At 41.7% G+C, this 25,521-nt stretch overlaps 1 protein-coding gene across 1 annotated transcript in view; it reads left to right on the top strand.

The window, feature by feature from the left end:
- The first annotated feature begins 6,765 nt into the window (after nucleotides 1-6,765).
- Nucleotides 6,766-25,521, top strand: part of QTGAL (queuosine-tRNA galactosyltransferase) — a 113,518-nt gene continuing 94,762 nt past the window's right edge. Inside the window, exons 1-5 of the mRNA XM_088523463.1 lie at nucleotides 6,766-6,822; nucleotides 8,627-8,776; nucleotides 11,787-11,903; nucleotides 12,032-12,131; nucleotides 16,803-16,867. Coding sequence (XP_088379589.1) covers nucleotides 6,766-6,822; nucleotides 8,627-8,776; nucleotides 11,787-11,903; nucleotides 12,032-12,131; nucleotides 16,803-16,867 — 489 coding nt within the window. The remainder of the gene's footprint in view (nucleotides 6,823-8,626; nucleotides 8,777-11,786; nucleotides 11,904-12,031; nucleotides 12,132-16,802; nucleotides 16,868-25,521) is intronic.

The following is a 25,521-nucleotide window of genomic DNA, read 5'->3' as shown; positions in this document are numbered from 1 at the left end:
GTTATTGGTTGCACATGGATATTTTCTTCCTAAATTCATTAACAGATGAAAATTTAAAATATCCATCTGTACACATCCAACCTGTGAGCACAGAACATGGATCAGGGACATTCTCGGATGAACATCACCAACTGATAAGAGCAGCTCTAGAAGGCAATGACCAGGGATTGTCTAACTAATCCACAAATTTGGATATTATTGCATTTTTGCTTAAGAGAAAACAGTGGATTAGGTCATGAAATGAGATCTGCTCTGCTCCATAAAGTAGGGTCCTTTGTGCTGCTTCTAGCTGTGTTTGCAGGGCAGATGTATTTGAAGAAAAGGATGAAAGGCCGTGTATCCTTTCATCACTTTAACACTACCAAAGAGCACGAATATCCCTCCAAAGGGTCTTGAGGCTGAGGAGAGACTATCTTTATTTTGCAAAATTTCCAGATGACAGGCAATACAGTTTTTGGAAGAGATTCTGATGGCTTTTGCTTCAGTTTGGAGCTTGTTTTGTCTACAGTAGCTTTATTAGGTCAGATTGCATTCCCACGTAGGTGCCTACAAATCCAGCCACAGAAATAGCCTGCTGATTCAGTAGGGGAGCGAGGACAAGGCAAACTATGTCCTCTACCAAAATGTCCTCTCAGTTCTCTGCAAGACCCTCTGAAAGTCACTGTCGGTGTGATGATGCCAAGTTGAGGTGCTGAGGAATTCTGAGAATCAACTGACACAAACTGGTGCTCTGCCAATTTACTACAGCGAGGGCAGTGGCAAAGCCAAGACACCGTGCAGGCTGGAAGGTCGGATACCAGGCCTGGCAGAGGCCAAGACATCCTCATCTGAAATGTCCCAGGGACAACGACAGAGCCTTGAACTTTAAGGGAAGCTGAAAAGGAAAAACTAGCAAATTAGAACATATATTTACTCGGAAATATCACGGAGCTAGAATTAATTTTAATATTTTCGAAAACTTGCTTTTGTCATCTAAATCTAAAAAAGGGCAAAAAGTCTGGGATAAGAGTTGGAAGGAAAGTAAAATCAGCAGTAGGGAAGATTCCTTAGATATTCCCTAGATATCTGTGCTCCTACAAAGCACTGGAAGGACTCTCACCTTATGTCTCACTCTTGTGAGTCTCATGCCAATTGGACCTTATGGGGACCGAATAATCTGAAAATTATTCCATCTTTCCACGTACAGTGATCAATCCTGTGCTAGGTAACAAGTCCTCTAAGCAAAACTCTGGAGATACCACTGATCACTTGGATCAGGTGCTTAAAAATATACATACACACACACACACTTCTTTTAGACTGTGAGCATGTGATTGCTTTCCTCTGTATTGGAATACTTCTCTGTTGCCAGTTTACTGTCTTTTTTTATTATTATTTCACCCTAAAATGATAGACTATTCCGAGGGAGGAGAAAAAAAAAAAAAAAAGAGAACTAACCAAGTGGCCGATTATCTTTATATCTTTATTCTATTTCATTTCACACTTCCCTCACTTCACAGCACTACAACCTTTTTGAATTGCCCTCTGTGATATCCACTCCTTCACTGTTGACCATTACTCACTTATTCATTGCTTGTTGGATCAGCTGGGCACTCGCACAATGAAGCCTTTGTGAGGCTTTCAGACAAGCTGCAAGTCACAATATTGAAGCAGCACAAGGGCTGTTTCCTCTGCTGGTATTCGCCTTACATCATATTTAGAAAGACAGCAACCTAAATACACAAAAATACACACAAAGCAATTATGACAATAATTCATACAGCAGCTCTCATTTCACTGGCTGCACAATGCTCTTTTTTCCTTTAATTGCTGTTAAGAGTAGAATACCCAGAACTTAGAAGAGTTTTTGCAAGTTAGTCGGCTGATAAACAGGAACTTGCTTCTTTGAATAGTGCACCAGAGCTCACATTTACTTAATGAATCATTAGATGATGGCTGGTAATACATAGTTAGCAGGGATCCTAGAACTCTCCCTCCATCCAGTTAATTGGCCCAAACAAAACGGAATGCAGTTTCCTAACTAATAAGCACTGACAATAATGTAGAGCAACTGCAGGGATGGTGGGAAGATAGAGGAATGCACATACCAGGGTTCAGCAACAGCCCGAAATGTCAAAGTTCAAGTTTCCACGCATAATAACCACAACTGGCACAGGCTCGTTGGCTGAGAACCCCGCAGGAGACGCTAGCAAATACAACTTTGCACAGGTGGAGGCTTTACAACGAAACCTCTCATATGCCTGTGCGGATACCCCAATATTTAAACATCTCCAGGATGTTTCTGTTCACATTAACAAGTCTCTGTTAATCAAAATCTCCCAGCTTTCTGGACCAGATCCATAGTGAAGGCCATGGATCGAGGCAGCTGAGCACCTCTGCACCACCGAGCTCCATCTCGACAGGCAGAGAGCCGGACACACCACAAGAAGCAACTTAAGCATAATGTTATTTTTAGTTTATTTCACTGGAAATCAAAATGAGGATCTTGGCTTCCCTGATGGTAAAATTGAATCTCTCTTGCTGTAGAAAAAAAAAATGAAAGAAAAGAAAAAAGAAGTACCTTATTTGGGAGGGAAAGTTTAGATGAAGTTGAGTAACTGGATTGATTATGGAAAGAATAAGAGTATTCAGCAGAAGTGGGTGAGCAAGGGGTTGTCCCAGGGAGGGAGAAACAGTCTTTTGTGTATGGTGGTTTATTGCAGGCTCTAATGGCATCAGGATGATGTTACCAGGGAGCCTCCACACAATGAAATAATTTACTGTCATCTCTCATATCCTGCTAGCACAATGACGTAGTCTCTGCAGACCTACTCCTAAAACCCTTTTGATGGGCAACTTCCATTCTCTAGCGGTATGCCATATAAGCCACCATAATGCTACCAAAAAAATAGATAAAAAGCTTGCAATGAAAGTTACTCACACAGAATTACTGTGAACTCATAGTATCTTTCCCTTTCTTCACACCTCAAGGCTGGCGGGTCCCGCAGCCCGTGGTGCTGCCTTGGGCCAGGGCTTCCTCCCAGCTCCTCGGGAGCCGGGGGCAGGCGCGGGGCTGTGCGATGACCCCAGCTGCGTCCCCGACAGCCGCCGTGCCTGGGGACCGTCCCTGCCGCCACCGGGAGCCACGCGCAGCCCCGGCTGCGGCAGGAACCCGCCACCGCACACGTCATCTGCACTGCTCGCCGGCCACTCGTATTCAGCAAAGAAAGTATATAAAAATGGAAAAACAGCTTTTCACCGAAAGGGAACAGTTTCCTGTCTGTTCTGCTCACATCTGGTCACTTTTCTGACAAGAAAAACATCTTTAAAACCCTTTTACGAGACTGAGCCAATACAGCTGTGAGGGAGTAAGCTGCTCATGATACCAGGCTTTGCATTATCAGCACAACTATTAACTTAAGTGAAGCTGTAAAATCTGTTTTACAGAAGTTGCATGAACCTGAAAAAGCTTTGACTTTCACAGCCCGGGATGCCATTAACATTTACTCTTTGCTTGAAAATTGAACAAAATGGACATGGAATCAGTCACAATAAATCTCACTTTTCAAAGCAGATTGGTACTTTAAGAATGATAAAAATGATATGGCTTCATAGGGTAGCAGAAAGATTTAAAGACCCTATTAAATCCTCCTCTCCCCCCCGACACACACACACGCAGTCAGTGAAGATGTATTAAGCAAATGTTGCTGTGTTTTCTAGGCCAGACAATTTTTGCAGTCTTTTCTTCAGAGGCCTTTGGCTAATCCGTCATTCAAAAGGTTATTCACGTCCCTTCCTGACCGTACATCGTATAAAGATGTGCACCCAACACTCTGTCTTGTGGATATCTGTATATTATACACGTCCCAGTCCTGTTGTGTATACATTCCTTTGTACAGATTTGATTTATTTCTTTAAGCACTTTCCCATTTTAAAATGTCAGATGCTTCCTGTACATGTATACAAAGACATTTAACTTCCCAAAGGTACTGAAGCTTAGCAAAATTCTGACTGTAGACAGTACAAATTTACCAATGAATCTTCAGGAGATACTCGATCCCATCTACTTCCTTCAGTTCCTCAGCACAATTTTATTTTAGGATCACTTCATGCATCAGTCAGTAAGATTAAACACAGGTATGGGTTTGAAAACCAGAGAACCTAACTGAGCTTGCCAGAGGTTTACTCTTCTTCAAGTAGAAGCTTTGATTCTCAAGGGTTATCACTTGCGGTGCACAGGAACTCGTCAAGATTAGGCAAACAGGGTTTCAAGGGTAACTTTTATCTATTTCCACTATCTGAATCTTGCTGTCTTTGGTAAATGACATTTTCTTTCTCCAAATAACTCACTTATAAAGCTTTTGGGGTAAGTACGGAAAATACCATTATTACTTTACTGGGTTTCAGATTGGTTACTTAATAACAAAACCAAACTGTATTAACCCAAATGGTTTTACCATCATCAGCTGCCTATCACTAACTTCTCTAGAATGGCAGATTTCACCAGCTAAAAATAAAGAGGTTTCCTTTATTGCACTTAAAAAAAAAGAGGAAAAAAATCCCCAAACCCAAGAAAAGCACTGTATTGAAGCATTCCTTTCAGAAGAGGTTGCCAAAATACTACAAAAGGGTAAACTTGCATAACAGTGATCAATTATTGAAGCTGTGGCCAAATTAAAAACCTGTGCTGGTCTTGTTCAATTCTGTCAGAGATCTAAGCCCCTGCCCTGCCCCTGGGCCTTATCTCCCGCCTGAGAGCAGTTAAAGTGACTCCTCTCTTAATGCCATAAAAACCACACGAAGCAGAAAAGGATCCTCAGCCACACGGGCTACAGAAGCTAGGGGAAAGCTCAAGCAGAACAGGGGAAACCAGCACAAAGCTCCAGCGTGGCCCAGCAGATCGATGAGAGGGCAAGAAATGGAAGGGCGCAAGGACGGGGTGATGCGGCGGGTCACGGGGAGGCGCACAGAGGTGGGGACCGGTTCCGAAATGAATGGGGACTTTCTAGTTCCCCCCAGCGCGGCCTGGGCCACTGCTCCTGCTAACTGAGGATTTGTGACATTTGCCAACTCATACAAACAACCACAGCCGTCTTCAGCTTGACTCATTTGAAAAACAGAAACATGAACAGCAATATCCTTTATAACGACAGCTAATGCTTCAAAGAGATAAACATGCCAAATAACAGGTCTCCTCCAAGAGTGGCAGTATTTTCAGGGAGGTCATTCAAATGCAATATGCTTAAATTATAAGGCATTTTCTTCAGAGCAATTAGCCTCGCACTTCCAGCCTAGTATTTGAAGTCTTGAGTACACAGGGAAATTAACCCAAATAGCTCTCCCCTCCTTGTCCCCACTAGTAATAAAGGCTCTGAAGGCCAAAACAAGGCATTAGCAACACTTGTGCAACTCTCTTAATACGGTGTCCACATGTAACTAATTGGAAACCAGTAAACAATTCTGGTATTGAAGCACAAAGCAGATAATCTCACTCACGCTACTTCAGTCATTTTCTTCTCATGCGGCTGACTGGAATAAAACTGCTAAAATACTGTTTCCCTCATGCAGAAAAAGATCTAGGGGATATAATAGATCACAAGCTGATTAGGAGTCAACAGTGTCAAGCCATTGTGAAAAAGGCAAACACTGCGCTAAGCTGTGCAAACAGGGGGACGGCTTGAAGACACGTGAGGCAGCCCCGCCGCCGCGCTCAGCGCCGCGGCCGGACGCCAGGGCCCGCGCGGGGCGTCCTGCTCCACGGGAGACGGGAGGGAAGCTGAGAGAGTCCAGAAGACAGAGGTGAGGATAAACAGACGTCGCAAACACGACCGAGGAGGAAAGGCTGAATGAATCAGAGGCTCTCAGCCTGCACCAGAGCGCAGGGCAACGCGGCGACGTTCAGACCCAGAAGCGATGGAAGGGAAGGGAAGGGAGCAGCTCGTGTGCTTTGTGCCTGGAGCAGTAAATTTGGGATGGGGATTGCGGGCCCTGCTGGGCAAAGAAGGGGTTAAAAGAGGCATTAGCAAGAAAGCAGCTGAGAAGCCACACAGCTGCAGGGGATAAAAACCCTCAGGAGAGGGTTAGCAGAGACCCCCTTAAGCAAGAGGTTGGCTGACCTTCTTGTGGGGGAGGTAGAGGCTTGATGATGTTGGGCTGTATCCTTTGGTGGCACAGTTGGTTTAAGAGATCAGTGAATATCTCTTCTGCAAGTTAATGTCCCCGTGGTCATGCTCATCTGCTGTGGCTGGTCATTAAATGCTGATTCCTCTTAGGCCTTCAAAAGGCTGGGTAGGACACTACAGGTTTACTGGTTTTATAAAGCCCAGCAGAGCCCTTCACAGGTCTGGCCCAAACCGTGGTCAGAGAGCTGAGCTGAATGAGAGAGGAGGAAAGGAGGACAAATCTCTGGCTAAGGAAGGTTATTTAAACCTTTACTAGTGGCAAAGGGCTTTGACTGTGGAACTGCACTGTAGGAGCTGATGAACCTCGGTCTGCGAAAGGAGAGATGTAGCAAGAAACTTCTTACAAAAGGGGAAAAACTATTCAATAGGCTCAATAGCTGTTAAATGGGGAGGGAAGGGGTGTCTGGGCCTTCTCGCTACCGGCGAAAAGTCTTAGCTCACCAAAGCTGGGGGGGCTGAAATCACAGCGAGGAACCTCTCGGTTAAGAAGTTGAGATTTTTTTTTCCCTAGGGGTATAAGTAGTGAGGCAGGGGAATAAGGTGTCTGTGGATGTTATAAAGTCTCCATTATTAGTGGGAGGCCTTTAAAAACAATCTAGTAAGCATGGAAGCATCTGTCAGGAATGTCGAAGTAACGCTGATCCTGCCCCAGGACAACGAGGTGAGCTTTTAAAATCTCACTTTGCCCTCCAGCACCACGGAATATTGCATTTCTCTTCTTGCCGCTCTGCTATGTCTAGAAATATCAGCACTGATGCTTATAAATTTGGAGATAGATCTTAAAAGGAATGTTAAAGAAATGTTAAAAGGGAACTTGGTACTTGCTTACTCTGTCTTTCCAATAAATTTAAGTGTCTCGCATCCATTAACAACATCAAAAGATATATTTGTTTGCAAGGACACTCTTTTAGCCCCTCCAGTTTCCTTTCAGAAAGCTGATTAACTCCAAGACTACTTGGCCTAAATGATGCTAATTTCTGCCCTAAACGAGCAGTCCATTTTTACCTTTCTAAACCTCCAGAGAAACCAAGGGAGGTCTGCCCCTGCAGCTCAGGAGGTCCAAGGCATCTGCACGTTAATCAGCTTGTGTCATTTCCAAAATGTCAGAGTTGAGTATTGAGAACACAAAATAACTTTCTAGATAGTATGATTTTCCACTAGGATCAGGAAACTTTCTATTTGGCAGCTAAAGCATCCAACATTTGCAAGCTTTAAGTGCACAGTGAAGAAGTTCCAAAGATAGTTTTATCAGGAATAATAGCTGAAAAACAGTGTGATGAGACATGTCTGGGACTCTGTGGTGCTTTTAGCTCTAACAGCTGCTTTGTATGCTCTGTTTCCTACCACTGCGAAAATTCCTTAAAGCAAAGCAATTAGAAGTCCACCCAAGATCAAACCATTTTTGCTTGCTTCTAAATGAGTTTGTCATTACGGAATTATGAGACCTTTTTCTTTTCTGACCCACATGAAAGACGCATAAGCACTGAAACAAAGGACTATATTTAAAATACCATTTAGTTGCCCAAGAATGCAGAGATGCCTACTAGGTCTTCAAAAGGCAGTATTTATAAGCTTTCAAAGCGGAACTCAGATGCATCAGTTGCACCGAAAATCCCACTAAATACTCTTTTTTGCGTGTTTGTGGACCTTTAAAAGTCTGTCCAAAATTCCCCCAAATGAAAATCACATTTTAATTAAATGTTTGTATTTCATTATCCTCTGTGGTCCACTATGGAACAACTTAGGAAGCATTGCTGGTGGTTTTGACTAGTGCTCCATTTTCCTGGGGGAAGGAAGGACGGTTTTGGCACAAGGAGGCCTTGGTCTGAGCAGAACTTCTGTTCGGAATGTGAATGAAGCAAAGCTCCTCTCTGCTTTCCCAGATGAACCTGCCAGTGGTCCTCCTTGCCAGAGGAGACGAGATGACCACGTTTACCTGTGCTGTTCGTGGAGGGATTAAGCAAGAGCAGGCACGGAGGAGCCGTGCGGACGATTCGGAGGAGCTTCCTAGCGGGAATCGCTCCTCGCTCCCCTCCCAGAGCCACGGCTCTGTTGCCAGCAAACGTTTTAATAAAACTCTCTTTTGTGCCTGGATTGTGTAGCTGTTCGGAAGGCCCTGCAGATAAACAAGGGATAATCTCGGGATTTTGCTACACAAAAATGGCATTGTGTGAAATTTTGTGAATCGAGAAGCGGTCGCTACGCCAGGCCCGGCCCTGCGAGCGCCCTGAGCAGCGCGGGCTGCCGGGGAGGAGCGCTCGCCACGGCTAAGGCACCGAGTCAGCGACCCAAAACGGCCGCTCGTCCCCGGCACGAGGGCCCCTGTGTCCCTTAGGCGGGCAGCGGCGGGGAGGCCTTGGGGGCCTCGGGGCGGGCAGAGCCCCGGACCCCGCGGAGACCCAACAGCCCGGCCGGGCCCGCGCCGCTCCGCTCCGCCCCGGCGCCGCTGCCCGCGCCCGGCCTAGAGCGGCGGCGCTTCCGGCCGCTCCGCCCCGCGCTCTGGCGCTGCTCCGCCGCCGGGGCGGCCGCTCGTCCCCGCGGCGCGGCCGGGCCCGGGGGCGGCCCTGGCGGAGGCGGGCGGCGCCCGCGGCCCCCCGGCGGGCCGGGCGCGGGTGGTACGTGCGGGCCGCGGCCGGGGAGAGGCGGCGGGGCCCGCGCGCGCGGCCGGGGAGCTCCGAGTCGCCGCGGAGCCGCGCGCGGGACGGGGGAACCCGCTGCTCCCGGCGCCCCCCGGCCGCAGCCTCGGAGCACGAGGCGGGGGATGTGACAGGGTTCGCGCGCCCGGGCCGCGTCGCGGGGGCCTTGGGGCTCGGTGTGAGGGGCTGTGCCAGGAAAGCGCCGTCCGGACACCACAGCAACAGCTTCTGCCTCACGGGAAGCGCTCAGCGGTGTAAAAACCTTCCCGGCAATTATGTTTAGTGTTCAGACGTGATGGAGGCCCATAGGAGCCAGCTTGAACTGAATTTTGTTGGAACTGGAAGTAGCATTTCGCTTTGGAGGTATTGTCTACGTATCTCCTCTCAAAATGGAGGTTTCTTGGATGCCAGACACTAAGCATTTAGTCACACAGTTTGCATCACTTTGTTTTTTTTCTTCCCCCCAGATTTCACCTCTTGTATCCTGGGCCTGATGTGGTATTTTTCAGTCACCTGGTGGAGTGAGGAGAGGAGTTTTTTCACTGGAGTAATAAGGTTGTGGAAGGCAGGGGTACTCCTTGTCATCGTCTAACGCTGTCTCGTTTCTATCGTACAGCAAACAAGTCATTATCTCCAGTTTAGTGATGGGAAAGTGACATTGCTAAAAGCTCCTGAAATCACTTCGTAGTTGCTTCTGGTCTCATGACTTGTTAAGTTCAGGGAAAAACACATAGTTTCGTAGTGCTCTGATAGGGCCATCAATGGGCAGAACTGGGAAAACAAACCCAAAAACCATCTCCTGGTTCATCACTTTGTACCTTCAGTGTAGGAGTCTACCTCCAGGCCATCATCATGTTGGGTTTTGCCAAAAAAAGGCAGACAAAACTAATCAGAAGATAAGCTCAGTGTGGCTCAGGTGGTGCTGTAAGCACAAAAGCAGATAAACTGTTTGCAGTTTATGTCCGTGTGTTGACTCCGAATTCCTCTGTGAGGGCCTCGCGCGTGTTTCCGCAGTGCTCCGTGGTGGGAACGGCCGCCACGTGTAAAAGGGGGCTGCAAAGGGGCCCAGACCGATGATCTGGGCAGGGAACGGGAGGCAGCAGTTGGCATAAACTGCAGTGAACGGGCTGTATCGTGAGGAAGCCTCTTTTCCAGGTCTCTCGCATTCCTGCTTTTAGAGATTTCCTTGGCAAGGTTGGGACTTCTGTCACGGGAGACTGGGATTTGTCAGGAATGACATAGCTGTGGTTAATCCTCTTTTAGCCCCGAAGTAATGGACAGGATCTGTTAGCCGAACTTCTCTCTTTTTTTTTTTTTTATGAAATTTGTGCCCTAGAGTTCATGTCTTGTAAATGCACCAAGGTGATTGAAGTATTCTGATCGTTCTCAGGCCAAGTCACAGCCTGGCACAAAATACCCACTTCAGGATAAGTGCCAGCTTCGTCTTTTAAACCAGGATACAGATGTAGAAATGAATAGGGAAAAATGAAAGTTTTTCTCTGTGTTGTTTTCAACTTCTCTCTGGCCTCAAGAAAAAAAAAAATACTGTATTATCTTATAGGTTATTATGTAGAGTTCAGAGCACCTTAGCAGCAGTGGTTTGTTTCCTCCGTGCTGCCGTTGAAGTCTTGCCTTTGCCATTTTGGGTCCAAAACAAAGAGAAAAGTCCTAACCTAATGCTGACATTTTTTTCCCCACTTTTGGTCTCACTGTGGGAAAAGAAAAGAGTTCTAGTTATTCAGTATTCAAGCTGGATCAAGCTAGTTAGTAGTGGCAAAATCAAGTGGTTTTTTTTGTTCTTTGTTTTTTTTTTTCTGAGGTTAGTTAATTTAAAAAGAAAACTTTGTTTTTTCCGGGTCTACAAAATTGCAGTATGTTAATATCGCTATTGGAGGAACTGAAGAGCCCTTTTCTGTGTAACTGTGTTGTGTTGGTCTGCAGCAACATCTGAAGTCTTATTTTATTGGCTATCTATACGTAAGGGACATTAAAATCCTGAGTAGATTAAATTTATTGAGACTCAGAATTCTGCTTATTTTTGAAGTCTCGTAGTACTAATGTGAGACAAAGCTCTGTAATATCATTTTGTATATATTGCTATTGTGATTTTTTTTCATATTTGGTGTCATATTTTTACTTTTTATTCTCTAAATTTTTTTAAGTTTTCCTTCTACTTTTAAGTACCACTTTAGCCTGTTACAGCATCCTGCCAAAATGAGGAGGTGCATTCTGCTATTAGACTGGTATAGTTTATTTATCCAGTGAAATGCTATTAAGTATCTTCCTTGTAAAGTGTTGTACCACGGGTCATATTCTGTAGCCCCTCAAGAACCGGCACTCTGTAGTGTGCACAGAGTGTGTCTGCTCGCTGGTGTATGCACTGCATGCCCACATATGTAATAAATCTTGAACAACCCCTTCCAGTGCTTTTTTAGTGTCTGCTTTCCAGTTCTGATGTAGTCAGAATAGGAACTGAGCCTCTGTTTATTTAAACTAGGTGCTTAGGGTTACGTGGTAAGATAAGGAGTTTGGATTGTTTTCTGGGAAGCTGTTAAACAGTTATGTCTTTAAAATGTATTTAATCTTCTTCAATTTGTTAGTAAGCTTAAATAGAAAATGAGGCAAAAGACATTTCAGTCACAGCCAGAGGTAAATAGAAGCTCAAGAAAAATAAGGCAGTAGTGTTTTTAGGAGGTAAGTGGTGATGTAGATGCTTTGTTAGCACTTTTGGTTCAGTAGGCACTTGACTGCATGAAGGTCTGCCCACTCCATCTTGTAGAACTCAGAAATCACACAGTTCAATAAAGAAGAAATTCATGCATTTAATTGTAATGAAAACACCTCTGTTTTGCCTATTTTTATCCCCAAGATGATTTTTTTCTGTGCAAGTTTGTTTCAGAAGGCTTTATGTTTTCTCCTGGATATTTTTAAACTGTATGTAAGCAGAAGCAGTGCCTGCTAACACGCCTGTTTGTTTGGTGTCTTGTAGTCCATCATCCTGCCCGTGCACAATGCTGAGTGCTGGTTAGATGAATGCTTGCAGTCAGTGTTGGAGCAAGATTTCAAAGAAACTCTGGAGCTGTCAGTTTTTAATGATGCCAGTCAGGTATGTTTCAGACCATATTTAAAAGGTTATCCAAGTAAATACTGTCTCACTTAAGAACTTTTATTTAGGGCTCTGTTTGGCTTAACATACAAGATAAAATAGCAGATTCTGTGTCATTATTTTACCAGGACAGTTCAGCTGCAATCATTGAAAAATGGAAGGTCAAGCTGGAAGGTGCTGGCATACCAGTAATCATAGGAAGTAATGATTCATCCCAGCCTGGAGGAGGTAGGTAGCTTAATAGTGATTTCTTTTTGAATGTTATGTTGTTATAGCAGGTATCTTTTTATTTTAGTTTGAAAAATATCCTTGTAGCCGTGTATGTTGCAGTGGAAAAAGAAATGAAACATATGTAGTTTTTCAGAGTTCCTCATTAAAAATCTAGTTTAGAATTTGGCCCTGTTGTGTTGGCTCTGTTGTCTTTGTTTATACATACAGGGGAGAAGAACTTGGCTTAACAATTGGGCTCTATTCAGCAGAAGAATTTTGTTTAATTATAATATATACAATGTTGTTAATGCTTACAATCTTGCTGTGAGCTGCTAATATCTGATTTATTCTCAGGATGTGGGATTTAAAGAAAAAAAAAGAAATCCAAGATTTTTTACATAGTCATAGAAAAAACAAATGGATATCTCTTGCTATTGTAGAAAAAAATGAGTGACCCCAGAGGAAAAATAATATTGAAACATTTTTTTTTCTTTCTAAATCTTGATTTCCAATCAGCTCAACATTTCCTCTCCTTCCCAAATTATGCTCCTGGGAATAAAGCCCACCATCATAAACAATACGATTGAATTAAAGGTCACAGATTTAAAAAATTTTTATTAATGACTGTGGGAAAGGAATATTTCAGCTGTGTTGCAGAAACTGAAAATTTTAGGCTTTTTATTGTTTTTATTGCAAAACTCCCCTCATTTTAAACAGGGTTAACTCTTTGATCCAAGCCAAATCTGAACTGGTTATAGAATTTTGTAATTGACCAGTAAATAACAGAATCAGACTGAACAACAAAATACGTTGCTATAGAATTAAGATAGAGATGGTGGGATCTGAAAAAAAAATCTATATTTTGAAAATTAAGCCTTGCTTTCCCTTTTTAAGGTGTGGAAGGAAAACCAGTATCTGATTTTGTTCAAGGGACAGAAACTTAACATGGAACAGAACAAACCAATTTTTCAGTATCTCTTTTAAATCCTCCATTCTGATCTGATCATCAAGAGGTTTTGATATGTGAGCTAAGACAATAAACTGCCGAAATAGTTCACTAAAAATACTGCTTTAGTGCCAACTGTAAACGCTGATAGGTCTGCAGATTCCTCATAGTTGCAAATTGTGATTCTCCCATTGGAGATAACGAACAAATCTCAGGGGCGATTTTTCTTTGGATCATCTTGCTTGTTTGGTATTTCAGGCTTTTCGCTTCCTAAAATGTCAAATGCAAGTAAAAGTACATTGCTCTTTGAAGAAGCTGTTGTCAGATAGTATTAAACATAGTCAGAAGGTCACATCTGTGTTCTGAAGGAGAGCAACCACAGGGCAAAGCAGGCACAACAGGGAGCTTATATTTTGTTTGTGAGATGTATGAATAAAATTCCTGGGTTTTGTGACAATGAATAGACAGGTAGGAATTGCTGTGAAGCTGATTGCAAATTCAAGTTTGTCTAAACCATTGCTTTCTTAACCAAAAGTAAAAGATTAATACCAAGACATTATCATTTATAGTACTTCAGAGAGTTGACTGGTATTCTGTTGTTGTTGTTAATATTTTCTTCTCATCTTTTTTCCATCTTTTATAAAACACTTTTCTATGTATTAAGTCTTGTTCCAAATATAGGATTGTATTGATAATGTCTGTAAATCAATTTTTAATTTGGAAGAGCAAATAGTTTTGAAAATAATTTATAATATTCTGAGGTCAGTTCACTTTTGTGCTCTAGGAAAGTGAAACAAAGTTAAAGAATTGAGGACTGCAGTGAATAATTTGTGCTATTAAACAGTTATGTTGATTAATTATCATTTTAACATGTATTTGTCCAGTTTAGTGTAGCAGAAACCTGAGAAGGTCATTAAGAAAGTGGGCGGGGGAGGTGAGCCTTGTTTTAAATAGTAGTATAAAATGCACGCTTTAAAAAATAAAAAGCTTGTTCATGTGGAAGTCACTCCCAGGTCGCCATTAAAATGAGACCGTCTATTCTTCATGGTTGTTACATTTTAGGAGCTGGTTGCTTGAAATCCATAGTACTTGTTTGCTTTCAGTGATTTACTTTTATTATGTTAAGGGCTAGTTACAACTGTAAGGAGTCTCCTTTAAAAGAAGATGCTTTAATACAGAAACAATGTAGTAGTCGGGCTTCACATCTTCAACTATTTACACAAGATTAGGATTTATTTCTGATTCTTTTCTAACGTGTAAAAGAAAGGGGGGGGAGCCTGAAAAAAAAGAAAGGGTCACTTGCCTAAAAAAAAAAAACCCTTTTTCTTTCCAAGAGTGAGGAATGTTAATATCTCAGTGAAGCTTAAGTTTTTACGGCTGTGACCATGGTAACAGGCTCTTTTCAGCAAGTAAGCAGGCCTTACAAAACCCAGAGAGCTGGCACAGACATTGGGTTTTCTTCAGTACAGTAATATTTAAGAAAACTTTTTATTCCTAACGAACAGGATTCATTGTGTAGGAACAGTTCTTTAATATCTGCTTTCTCCAGGGAGTTATGTCTCTCTCTAATAATTTTTACAATATGTATTTTTTCCCCTAAAACACTGCCTGTATAGGAAGAACTTGGTGAAGTTTTCTGCTTTAATCTTGCAAAGACATGTTTTCAGACTTTTTGCCATAAATATTTAATATTTCACACTTTTCTTTAAAATGTTTTATTTGAAAATGAGATTCAAAATGTTTCAGAAAGTATGTACAATAATTTAATCATCATCTTGTAGTTGCCTTGGAGTCCCTTTCCCTTTTTTTCTTCATTATTGATTTCCTTGGACGACGTTAATTTTATATTAAAGATTGTTCCAATATCAGGGCATAATAATGACAGCAATGAAATATAAATACAAGCTGCTTTGCAGTTGGTACTGATAGACCTGGAGATTCATTTGACTGCTGTTGGGCAAAGTTCCTTCTCTCGCATCCTTTTTGCTCTTGCTTTAGTAGGGAGCTCTTCGGGATCAGGGCTCTGCTTGTTTGGCATGTCCTGGCCTGCTACCTGGCATTAGTCACTTCCCTCTGAAAGTGCCCGTGCCAGGATTCAGTCCTGCTTTTGTGCTTGCCACTGGCTTTGCCAGCTGCTTTCTGCTGCCAGGAGGAAGGAAAATGGGACTAACTTTATAAGTTAGTAACAGTGAGCTTAGATATTCATACACTTCTAATATGAAAATATATTGCAAGGTACCATAACAAAGTTAAAGAAATGCATGATGGAGAGAAAGAGTTAAGGTGACTGAAAGACATCTGCAAGGGGAGGATTAAAAAATTCAAAATATAGAAGGAAGAGCCTTTATTATTACTCTTCTATTGATAGCTGACATAATGTTCCTTTCAGTCGGTAAGAAATGTGGTCATAAGCCTCTTATTTTACTTGGTAAGCAAAATGACCAAGGAGCAGGAGCATTAAACAAAGTGACCTTTGAGTCCAGTTAAATTTGTTTCCTGAGCAAACTTAAACCTGCATGACATAAAGAGAGAATTCCAGAATACTGCTTTTTCAGGTACAAATTCAAGAACTTTAGGGTTAATACCATGTAAAATTATCCTATTTTACTTCATTGTGAGGGTTTTTGCTTTTGCCTTTTCATTTTTCCCGTTTTAGAAAACAGAAAATGCAGTGCTGCATATCTTCACATCATGTGGTTTGCACTCAGCAATCTTTTGCTGAATTCCCTGATTTGGGTCTATTAATACTTTAGAGAAGGCTTAAATGACTCAAATACCACCAAGTGGAATTCGCGTGAGGTTTTTCAGGATAACCCTGGATAATGTGGTCTTGCTTTATGATGCTGCCTGTGAGAAGGGTGCAAAGACAAGGCTTTCCTCGGTGGCCACGTCTGCGTGCAGGAATGATCCCGCGTGGCGGGTTCGGGCTTGTCCCTTGCAGATGTGGTTCAGTGGTAGACGGAGCTCGTCCCATTGCTGGGTGCTGCAGCCTCCAAAACCACAGATACCAACATTGTCATTTGACTGACTTTGTATTTCAGGATGGTCTTCTGGAGAGGCTACAGCTGGTATGGTAGAAATATGCCAGGTTTGTGCCCCTTGTACATATATTATTCTCCTTTGGCTCCTGTCTGTGTTACATGAGCAATTACATAATGTCGATTCTTCTGTAGCTTCCTGATGAGACACTGTTTCAAAATTACTTTAAATGACTCATGAAGTTTTTGTATTTGCATACTTTGTATTTAACAAGTAAATTGGAACAGAACCTTTTCTTATGTCCTTCAGAGAACTCGGCCCCCAGAACAAGTTGTCTAACGCTCTCCTGTCCTTCAGTTGTTTCCTTACAGTTTGTTCCAGTAAAGTCTAGGGCTTCAGCCAGGCTTTAATCTCCTCCTATGCAAAGTCCTGCACAAATAAAAGCGATAGTAAAAGTTATTTCCTTGCTCTGATAATTTACCTTGTGGATCAGTGCTTGTGGAACAAATAGGGAGGACTGAGGACACAATATATGTACTGTGTGTGTGTATGCTTAGATATTTATGCATGTGTATATTTCAAACTAACAAAGTTAATATGTTTAGTATAAATTATGCATATGAAGTGCATTTATTGTAGTTTAATTGTTATCTCCATGTGCTCTAGGTAAAACTTTTAATAGAGATAGCTTTTGTAGCACGGCTGCTGTGCTGTGGGGATCTGTACTGAGCTCCATATAATTTGATCTTTTATTTTCTTAACAGTTGGACTTGCTAAGAATCAAGCAGTAATGCAGAGCTCAGGAACCTATCTCTGTTTTCTGGATTCTGTAAGTTACTGTGTTTTGTTTAACTCAGTTTTGTCAATAAATTTCTCCTGTTGTTTTTAATGCAATGATTGGTTTGCCTTAGCTCCAAGTAGTTTAAACCTGTTTGGATGTTAAGCACGTGCTGGATCCTATTTATAGCTCTATAGTTGTTCAAACTGTAGAAAATCTACTCGATTCTTGGATGCATTTGGATTCCCCAGGCTGTGGTGAGCAGGGTTGGACAAAGTTGATTTTCACATATTTTTAGGATTTTTGCAATCACACAGGCTTCAGAAAATTATACTGTTGAAGTTGCATGAGAAGTTAGGAGAAATCTACTGCCTTTGATGCTAAATAGGAGAGGTCTCACGTCGCCCCTTGCGTTTGTGCCGTCCTTCCCAGCTGTGCCCTGCTGCTGTACAGAGCGGTGACCAGGAGCCGCAGGCAGAGCCGGGCCCTTCAGGCTCCCTGAGCTCGTGCAGCTTCACCTGAAGCTTTGTTTTTGACTCTGAGCTGGAACTGCATTATAGTTTAGTGTCAGGAAGCCTCTGGCTGCTGGAAGTTTTCAGGTAAAGAGTACAGCTAACGTTACCACTGGTCGTGCTCATCAGGAAGTATCATGGCATTTTTCATGAGGGCAGGACTGTAAATCCCACCGGTTTTAAGCTGGCTAATTTTTCCATCCCTAAACTCCTCTCGTACCAGGTGGATAGCGGGTGTTTTCTGGTTGTATGTTAAATCTTTATGAATTAATCAATGTGATTGTTGCAAAACATGGTTAGTTAAGTGTTGATATATTTATTTTCATCAAGGCGATGAAGTAGAAATTTCTTTTTTTTTCTTTCTATTTAAGAAATTAAATTTTACAGACAATTTTCCTGGACTTTGATTTTGCTATTATAAGGTATTACTATAGTCAGTGATATAGTTTGCCTTTTTAAATGTGTTTACATAATTTTTTTTACATGTTTACTTTCCCATTAACAGCTTTTAAACATGTGTGTATGACACAGATCTTTATGTGTAAGCTTATGGAGAATGCAACTTTGACATGCCATGTACATATATGTAACTATGAATGCAGATATTCCAAAAAGAAAACTTTGAGCATTCATTGAATGCATGAAGCTCACAATCACATATACAAATTAATGGGAGTTTTGGACAGGTTGCTTTCTTGCACAGGAAAGAAATGCTTATTTCATGTTCAGCTACAATGCACTGAGTTTGAGTGTCTGTTTCATGAACTTTTTTTTTTTTTGAGGAGGTGTGAGCACAAAATTTACTGTTCTGATTTTTATCACCACATTAAACAGATTTATTTTAAAACTGTAGGCACTGTAAATTAGGCCGTAAGTTAACTGAAATTGGTGGCAGTTTTGTTGATATGAAGGAGCTCAGGATTCTTCTTGCAATACTACAGGTAGGTAGACAAAATCCAGGTGCCAGTTTAATTCCTAGGAGCAGTTCCATGAGTTTGAGCCTGTCTTATGAGGTAGTGATGCCGTCTACCTTTGCAAGATGAGAAAAACTCAATCTAGTCTTGTGAAAACTTATGATTTGCAAAGCCCAGACATTAGGCTTGGACAGATAGCCGCCTCCATGAGGTATTCGGGGCAGGATGCAGCCTGGAGTACATAGATTTGTTGACTGAAGTTAGCTGGAGTTGTTCTCTCACCCCGTGGAGCTTCATCTCTCTCAAAGCTGTGTACAGTGATGTACCGAGGTGAATTTTGTATTCATACAGATCTAGCCCTTTGTAAATCATTAGCAATAAACTAGACAATTAAATGAGATTAATTATACTTTATAGGCATCTTTTCAAATTTCTTGATTTATTGTTTAACATGCTTATACTGTGTGTATCTTCATGCTGCCATTTATTTTTTTCCTTTTTGCTCACTAAGGAACAAATGTCAGGGCAACCATCTACCATCCTGCGGGGATTTGGTGAGGATTTTGGACTTCTTCCAGCTTACTCGTTAACATGAGTTTATATTTCTTGATATAATTAAGTCCTTGTCAAAGTGGTTTGGATGAGAATTTTATGAATTACAGTATGGATAAGTTTGGAAGAGGCTACCAAGAGTCCTTGTTCTGCACATTCCTATACCTACCACTGAGCTAAATGCTTCCAAATAGAAGTCATTCTGAGCTATTAGATGGCTCAGAAAAATATTACTATTAGTAAATTATTTTTTTACCATCTTACCTAGTAGCTACTCTTGTTAGCTGAAAACAGATTGGAAGAAATAAAATAAATGTGGAAACTTCTGCAAATCTGAAAATTGCTCAGTATTTTAGCAGCAGTTACAACTGGTGTGTGATAGCAGCCCAGATACAGATGTTGCCAGCTGCGTAACAGCTCTGCTTCTCCATGCCACCTACCTTCCTCGTCCCGTCACCAGTGCAGCAGCAGGCTCTCTGGGAAGGAATGTTGATCTCAGCCCTGTGGAATGTGCTGCAGAGCTGCCCGGGAGGCGGCCTTGGAGCGCAGCCTTCCCGCAGGTCGGCTCCGGGTGAGCGTGCGGAGCCGCGGGGCCGGCTCGGCCGCTCGCGTGCGGGTCGGGCCGGTGCGGAGCGCCCTGCGGCTCCTTCTGCTTTCATTTCACTGCACATCTCTGCAAGCGTTGGCTCCAGAGGGAACCGTTTTGCTTGGTGCTCCAGCTGGAGTCAAGCTGCTTGCATTACGTCTCTCAACACAGATAGATTTGTGAGGACAACAAATTGGGAATAAATGTGGAAAGAAAACTGATTGCAGAGCTCAGAACTGTCACAATTCGATCAGCCTATTCTTGTGTGTGAAGTGGCAGCTGTTTGACTAATAGCTGCTGTGGGTCTTTTTTGTTGTAGCTGTTAACAGACTCCTCCCCGAAGCTACTGAGTCATTTTTCCCACCAGCAAAACAAGCAGAAAATCCAAAGATCCTTAACGAATTGTTCATATTTAACATTTGTACTCTCAGAAAATCTTTGTCATAATGACAATAGATCTCACTAATCTATGCAAATAAGCTTCACTGTTACCTTTACTTCAAATTGTCTGCGGATGTGACTTTATTTACCAGTCGTGTTTTATTATAATCATAGTTTATCCGTTCCCTGCCTTGAGTCCCTCTCGCCCCATCACGTGTGCTTGCACAGGGTGCTCGAGGCTGCTCTGAGCCCTGTGAAAGGCTCAGCTGGCAGCGTGTTACACTGCTTTCAATATTCCTAGTTCGGAGTTGTGGCAATGAACTCTGTCACAGTGTCTCTGCTTGCTAATAGTTGAAAATGGCATAGGGAAACAGTTAAGTTTTCTTCTCCAAATGTGAGGGCAGATCCCAGGAATCAGCAATTCCATGTTCAAATTGGCAGTTTCTGGCCTGGACCTTTCTGTTTATGAGATTTGCTTGCGTGACTTAAGTTGGAGAATGTAAATTCTCAGTTACTGTGAAATTACATTATTTTTTTCTTGAGTTTCAAGATCAAAACCACTTCAGGGAGGGGGTGGTCTTTAAAGGTCTTTGAAAGAATTTCTTAGACCTTAGCTAGCCACACTTAATAGGTGGTTTGGGATCTCCAGCCTTCAAAGTTGTTTTCAATTACAAACATAGCTGCTTGTTTTTACAGTTTCCATAACTTGCTGATGAATTTCTTGTTACTTGCCACTGTAAATGACTCAATTTCTTCTAATAAATTAGTGTTATGGATCAACTTTTGAAATATTTTTTTCCTTCCTTTCAAATGAACATCTGCATCTAGCATCAAACTAGCACGCAGCTGCACTCCCCTTCATTGCTTCTATCACTGAGGTGGGTATTTGGGGTTGACAGCGAGGGTTTTAGTCTGCTCTGTTTGCTGACTTTGCTGTTTAACGCTGTGCAAATTGCTGGCTTCCATAGTCTATAGACACTCACACACTTGTTTAATGTTTTTTTTCTGAGATGGTCTCCAGTGACCTCAAAAGTGTTAGGTATGAAATGGCATGTACCTACTTTTGATAAACACATGCACCAAGGTAGGAATTGGCTTGAAAATAAAATAATAATAATAAAATTATCCCAGCCAGTTGAAAGCAGCGCTGATATAAAAGATTGCTTAGGAAGATTGTCATTAATTTTATGTTGATGAAATGTGCTGCTCACCTGGGACAAGATCAGCAGTTTTACACATGGCCTTCATCTTGCAATGCTCAGGAGAAGATAAAGGCAGACATGAAGTGAGATTCTCAAAGTATTTTCCTTGCAGTCTCCTTTACCAATTTAATTTAAAATTGATTCAGAAGTAGAAACCAAAAAGGGCTGCTTTTTTGCCTATATTCCTGGGTTACTTTTTGAATTACTAGGGTGCCTCGTCAGTGACCAGCTCTGGTGTGTTAGGTGGCGTGGGCTGCCTTAGCAAGCTGGCTGCTGGGTGGCCTCTGGTCCGTGTATGGACCTTGATAGTGCTGCTGCCAGGCCAGTTTGGTGATTTGGGGATTTCTAGGCCTCTTGCTTCTCTGGGTCAAGGAACTGCACTAACCAATAGTGAAAATTCTACCTGTGCTCTGGGCAGGTGCAGGAAGATGAATGTGAGCATCTGATAGCTTGAAAGACACTGGAGACGCCACGTAGAGCCTCAGGGAGTCGGACATTCCTCTTGCTGTAGCCACAGGTTGTGTCTCCATGCCTGCGAGCTGCCCTGGGAAGAAGGTGCAGCCGTGGAGGGCGCGTGGCACCGGCACCGAGGGTTTGTCCCGACGCGTGTGAGACTGCGCGGGCGGCACAGAGCGCCTCGGCCCCGAGCCGGGGCACCGTGCGGCTCCACGCGGGGAGAGAGGAAACGGGGACGGTACACTGAGCCGCAGGCCTTGCTTGAGGCAGAAAAAACATAAACTTTTAAGGGAAAACCTTCATATTGTCACTGCAGAGCTCAGTGATGCCTGGGCAGGCTGGTGAATGCTCGTCATTGGAATTTCCCCAGGCTGATTTACGAACCCCTACTGAAAGAATAAGAGATTTGAATAGCATCCTGAGATGCAGGCTAGGATTTAACTTCCCTTTTCTTCCCGTGAGCTCGTGAGTTAAGCAAAACAGAGCTCAGGACAAACGGCGCGCGCGTTTATCAGCAACGGGGCTGTGAGCGGCAGCAGCCCCGGGCGCCGGGGACAGCGCGGCGGGTGGCGCGGGCCGGGGCCGCGGGATCTGCGGGATTCCGGGGTATTTTGAGTGCCTGAAGTAGAACTTCGTTTATGTTGCCTTTTTTTTTTTTTTTTTAGTATTTATTGCATTGTGCATTTGTATGTATGTAACTCCAGTAAACCCAGCTATTACCTGAGATTTCTCTTCTCTACTCTGTTTGGTTAATGAGATCCCATGAAAATAGATTTTCTTACAGATTATTTTTAACTTAGCTATCCTTTAGTAAATACCTACTAAAGGAAGGCATACGTTTATCTGATGTTTATTTTAAATCTCTTGGCTTGTCAGTCTTTCAGTGCCGGCTGGATAATCTCTCCTCATCCTGTCTCCCTTAAATCTGCCAAGGGACGACTTTAGAGGCTTACACATTAACAGGGAAAACAGGATTCCTGTAGAAATTTATGTTAAAGTTAGTTGTTAAAAGATTTTCTCGGTACTACTTCATTTCTCCTGCAACGTTTTTTTTGTAAATGTTGATTTAAAAAATAATAGAATGAATCTTATTACTCACGAGTGCTGTTTTCAGCCCAACCCCATATTATTTAGCGCTGCCCTCTTCTCGACTCCTACCTGGTATTCAGAAACAGACTGTGTGCGCTCTACGTGCGCTTTCCTTTTAGTGTTTTAGATTTCCTTTCAGATCTAGAAAAAAAAGTAGACATAGATCCAGTTCTCCTAGGTGTGTTTTTTTGTTTGTGTTCCTGGAAACTTTTGAGATCACATTCGTAGTTTTAACCAAGGAAAAAAGCTCTATTGATTGTAGGAATAAAAATATAACATCATAGTTATTGAATTCCCTATTGTAAATATGTTTTGATAGCGAATTTGTGTTTCCATGAAGTGCGTTGCAAACAAAGTAATTGGATAAAATACATTTTATCCGTCTCTAGCATCTCCAGTTGTCTCATTTATCTATACAGCCTGTTTGGGTGTCTTACTCCTAACACAGACCTGTGAAATAGAGAAGGCTTTACAGTACGCTCCCTGCGGGGTGCAGCCTTCATGCTTTACTCATTAGTTTTTAAACACTTACTGAGGCACGATGCAATAATATTAGTTAAGGATATTTCTATATTAATATGTTTTCTGCTCACTTAGCAGTTACCTGCATAATCATCACTATAGACATGTTCAAAACGTTAACACTGAGCACTGCAGTTAACTCTCTTTTATAGTTGCCCAGAATGAGTCTAAAAAACTGATAGGATGGAGTCACTCAAACAGGATTTCTGTTTTGTCCCATTTTTTCTCTCTCTCTTTTTTTTTTTTCTTATGGGCCCATATACACAGAACTGAAGAACTGTATTAAAAACATTGAAAAAGATCTTTTTTAAAAAAAGACAAAATGCCTTTGTTTAAGGTTGTTTGGGAAAAGAGTTTGTATTTTCATCTTTGTGCAAAGTGGCACCTTTTCCAGCATTAGAGAAGAAAAAGTCTTGAAAAAATATATTTTAAAGTTCTTGGGTTGATAGTGCCCCTTTTTTGAAGTTAGGTAATACAGAATATTGATGATCTTGGTGATAGCCCAGGTCCCTAATCTGTAGTCTTGTTGGTTTTGCCAATAGCATGAAAATGACCTATTGATTTGTTAGGGGAGCTTGACCTTTGCTGTCAAGTTGTCTCACTATAAAAATATAACATTAACCTGTTTGGTAAATGGTAAATGAATTTGGCCTGAAAGATTTATACCCTAATATAACCTTTTGAAATCCTGTGTATTATTTTTAATCTTTGCAAATGTGTCTTTTTTGTTAAAGATATCTCCATTTTGCAGGGTCGGGAACACTGGAAACTTTTAGCACAAGACTGTGTGTCCTGTACTGTAGAAGATAATAGTAACCTTGTTATAAGCATTGGAATTCCTTGCTTTTTGATGGATTTCTTTTTTTTTTCCTCTTATTTTTAGAGGAGAATTTAACAAGAGGACATCTGTTAAGAATGCTATGGAATTCTGAAAAGTAAACCAAGCATCTCTAGAACATGACTCCTATAGATGATCAGATTTTAAAACATTAACTGTGCACACAAAGAAAAATGAATATAGCTCTTCAGCAGTTAATTAACAGTTCAACTAAATGGCTTCCATTGTATTTTTCAGATAGCTTTTTGATTTACCAAAAAGTCCTGTCTAAATTTAATATTCTATTCTTCTAGCAAGGTGTTTTTTTTTTCTGTGGAGAGTGTGTTTCTGAAGTGATAAGTGTTTTCCTGGAACATTTGCTTTATTCAGTTCTTGAGTTCGTGGCTTTATTGATAAATTGCATTAGATGGTAAGCAATATTGTCATTCTTTCAAAATAACTTTAATACTCAGGGCTCTATTCTCCTATTGAAAAGTCAGGAGGCTTTTTCACATTGGCTTCGAGAGTCAGTGACATTTCTTGTACTTGTTACAAAATATCCTCCAAGTACTAAATACAGAAGAGTGCTTTTAGCAGTAGGTCCCTTATATGTTTAATAAATGTACATGTGGTAAGGGCCAGCTTGATTATTTCATCGCTTTATCTGTAACCTTGGAAGGTATTAAGGTATTTGGATCTGCTTCCCAAACTTTTTTCTTTCTCCTTTTGTTTTTGATAAAAGAACAGTGTCACCCTCAAGGTCGTTCAACCCTTTAAGCACTAACTGTTAAAGCACTAATGGATTTCTGCTGCCGTTGATTTACCTGAAAGTTTTAATGTGAGAGTATTCAATGTTTATTATTTGGCTTTAGGTGGGTTCTCCAGCTTGATTTTAACATGAAGAGCTTTTTAAAGAACACATGTGGAGCAGGAATTCTGGGGTCCTTTGAATGGCTGTCCTTGGCTGTCAGGGATGCGCAGGATGCATTGGACTTGTGTTTGCCAATGGTAATTACATAGTACAAGCTCATGAATCATTGAGAAATGAGACATTTATGTCTCCAATAGCAAGAAAACAGGAGTCTTGTGCTTTATATCTCATTGCTGTTGAATCTGAGCTGACTTGTGATTGACTTTGTGAAAAATAGTAGAACTAGATTTTGTGGTGGGCTTTGTAGTCATGTCTTCAAGAAATACCTGAGAAAAGCAGCCAACTTTGAAGTATGGATTTGTAATGAAGTCTTTGATCTTGAATGAAGTTCAAGAACTTAAAAGACCTTTAAGCAGCTATAATGTCTGCTAATGATTTTGATGATTAAAGTAATGTACAATAATAATAGCCTTTCATCTCTTATTGTCTCTGCTATGGGGTGACGAAGAACAGCAGGGTCATTTAATCAGCTTTAACTTTACTCTAAATTTGTGGACTCTCAGGGAGCATGATTGATTACCTGCTATCCTGTAACAGATTACTCTGTAAGCTTATTTATCCATCTATATACACAAATGTTCCCAATACTTTTACTTGGTAAGTAAATTTGTGGGCTTTGAGTGGGGGTATTTGAGAAAGTGGCTATCCCATATTGCTCATAAAAAGCAGGCTTTTGAATGAAGAACTTCTTGAGATGAGAATTTTATCATTTCTATCTGCTCTGGTGGCATGAAGCCCTTTTA

This window comes from Tinamus guttatus, unplaced genomic scaffold, assembly GCF_059628265.1.
Source record: "Tinamus guttatus ecotype Peru unplaced genomic scaffold, ASM5962826v1 Tinamus_guttatus_pri_ptg000188l, whole genome shotgun sequence".
Lineage (NCBI taxonomy): Eukaryota > Metazoa > Chordata > Aves > Tinamiformes > Tinamidae > Tinamus > Tinamus guttatus.
This window is presented reverse-complemented; position numbering and strand designations above follow the sequence as displayed.